Source organism: Microtus ochrogaster, chromosome 7 (genome assembly GCF_000317375.1).
Source record: "Microtus ochrogaster isolate Prairie Vole_2 chromosome 7, MicOch1.0, whole genome shotgun sequence".
NCBI classification, from domain to species: domain Eukaryota; kingdom Metazoa; phylum Chordata; class Mammalia; order Rodentia; family Cricetidae; genus Microtus; species Microtus ochrogaster.
The window spans coordinates 19,497,418-19,499,812 of NC_022014.1; the positions used below are offsets into that span (position 1 = coordinate 19,497,418).

The 2,395-nt window shown below is 37.4% G+C and overlaps 1 protein-coding gene across 4 annotated transcripts in view; it reads right to left on the reverse strand.

The window, feature by feature from the left end:
- The window catches only part of Nf1 (neurofibromin 1), a 259,312-nt gene that overhangs the window by 28,926 nt on the left and 227,991 nt on the right, over positions 1-2,395 (reverse strand). For all 4 annotated transcript variants that reach the window (XM_026780143.1, XM_026780142.1, XM_005349426.2 and 1 more), the window contains 2 exons: positions 1,581-1,712; positions 554-689 (listed from right to left, as the gene is read on the reverse strand). In XM_026780143.1, coding sequence (XP_026635944.1) covers positions 554-689; positions 1,581-1,712 — 268 coding nt within the window. The remainder of the gene's footprint in view (positions 1-553; positions 690-1,580; positions 1,713-2,395) is intronic.

The window sequence follows — 2,395 nt, forward strand, 5'->3', positions numbered from 1 at the left end:
CAGAGATCCGCCTGCCTCTGCCTCCCGAGTGCTGGGATTAAAGGCGTGCGCCACCATCGCCCGGCTCACAGCCATCTATAGTGAGATCTGGTGCCCTCTTTTCACCTGCAGGGTCAGAACACTGCATACATAGTAAATAAATCTTAAAAAACAAAAACAAAAATAAATGCTTTAAAACGCTGAGTCAGCTCTTCTGCCCCATATCACTTAGTCTTTAGGCATGCAATGATGCTTCTATTTCTTTTTTTTTTTTTTTTGGTGATGCTTCTATTTCATGTTAGTTTTCTCCCAGGTCCTTTTCTGCAACCAAACCTTTCAGGATGGTCTTTCTTCCATTATTCAAGTGTTTTGTGTTTAAAGAGGTGAACTAATGATAATATCAGAACAGACTAGAATGACTTTAATACAACCCATATAAAATAGTGTTCATCTAGGAGAAAGCTTTGATTTCTACACTTGCTAGACCATCTTGAGCTGCTAGATTACTTTGCTGCTAGCTTCTATCACAGGGAAATTGAAGCCTGACTATAATTATGATACTATGTCCACTTACCTATAGCTAGGGTCACCATGATGAATGGGATATGTATCCATAGGAACATTTTCCATTGAAATATCAGTAAGAAGAAGGGACTTCCTATGCTTGAGGCTGCACCGACTTCGAACCTCTTCGGACACTGTGAGTAGAGCTAACAGGAAAAGGAAAAGCAGATTAAAAAAAATTGTAAAAAGCACAAATGTGACCTAAAACAGGGTTCATTTCTTGCAAACTTAAAAGGATATTACTATTACATGTACACATAAAAAGACTTGGACAGTGTGAGATTGAAGTCTATATACCTGCAGAACAGATTTATCCTTTAGAGTTTATAGTCTATATAAACATGAAACACACAAAGAAATTTGATAAACACCTTACTTTCTCAGGTACTTGATTGCCTATTTGGTTTCAATAATCACAAAAAGCAGGCAGGGCATGTATCTGAAATGCACTGATAAAAATATTCTGGGATGTAAAATGGTCTCCTCAAGGTTACATGCTTGAAACAAACAAAAAACTGGAAACGAAAATTTGTTAAAGTGAAAATAGGCATCTTCCATCAAACTACATTGTCTGAGTAGAATACAGTAAATATCAGATAAGATAGATTTAGTTTAGTAAATGGTGGGGATGGGACAGGCATCCCAGGTAAAAGAGCACAAAGAATGAGTATTAAAGAGGCAGAAAGCCCTGTAGGAGACAGTAAGTAGACTGGCTTGAAATAGCCTGTCCTTTTGGAGAGGCTATAAAAGGAGATGTTCATGAAATTTAGATAGAGGACAGAATAGAAGACTATGAAGGCCTGAGATGATAGGCTGAAGCAATCCAATTTTAGGATATTTCAGATCCCAATGCAAATTCTTTTATGATCAAAAACATTTTGGCAAAATCATTACAATTTTAAATATCAAAGAACTGAACTGTGAATGCTCTATTTAGCCAACGAACTAGTGCAAAGACCTGAAGCTAGGCATGGGTATCTTGGTGATCCTAAGCCAACAATAGAGGTAGACTAATTTTGTCAGTTTTGAGCTTTTACCTGCTAAGTAAGCCACACTCTGTGTGTTCACCTCAAATTTGTCACAGTTTCTATGTTTGTTAACAAGAGTTAGCAGTGTATGCAAAATTCTGACTGTTCTTGCAACAATGGCAGGTGAAGGATGCCTGTACCCTATAAAAAGAAGAAACAAATAACAAGTTAACTTAGTTCATGAACAGATGTTTGAGCTTTTCTGCTGTGACAAGTAACTGTAAGAAAAGGAAAATTCCTGCTATCCAAGAATAGCCCTTTGTGAATGTGAACATAAAAATGTGGAGTTAATTATAGGTAAGAGTAAGTACCCCGCATGTGTACAAGAGGATACTCCCTGAAACCCTAAAGGAGAGGGCATTAGGAAAGATGCTGGCATTGTTGAATTTTCATTTCCTAAACAAGCACAGAGGTTAGGAATAAGTACAAACAAAAACTAAGCATCAGAGGTCCCCTTGAGATTTCATGTGAAATTAGGGCTCTACTACTTAAAAAGTATTTCTTCTTTGGGTCTGGAGCAATGGCTCAGCAGTTAAGAGCTGGTTGTTCTTTCAGAGCACCAGAGCATGGTTCCCGCACCCCACAAAGTGGCTCATAGCCACCTATACTCCAGTTCCAGGGGATCCAGTGTGTCTTATAGACACCTCAGGTAACAAGCTCGCAGGTGTTACATATACACACACACAGGCAAAATACTCTAAACATTCATGCACATAAAATAAAAACAAGCAGGTCTTTAAAAATTATTTCTTCTTTTTCTATTTTCTTCCTTGTTTGGTTTGGGCTTTTGTTCTTTGATTTTTTTTTTTTTTTTTTTTTTTTTT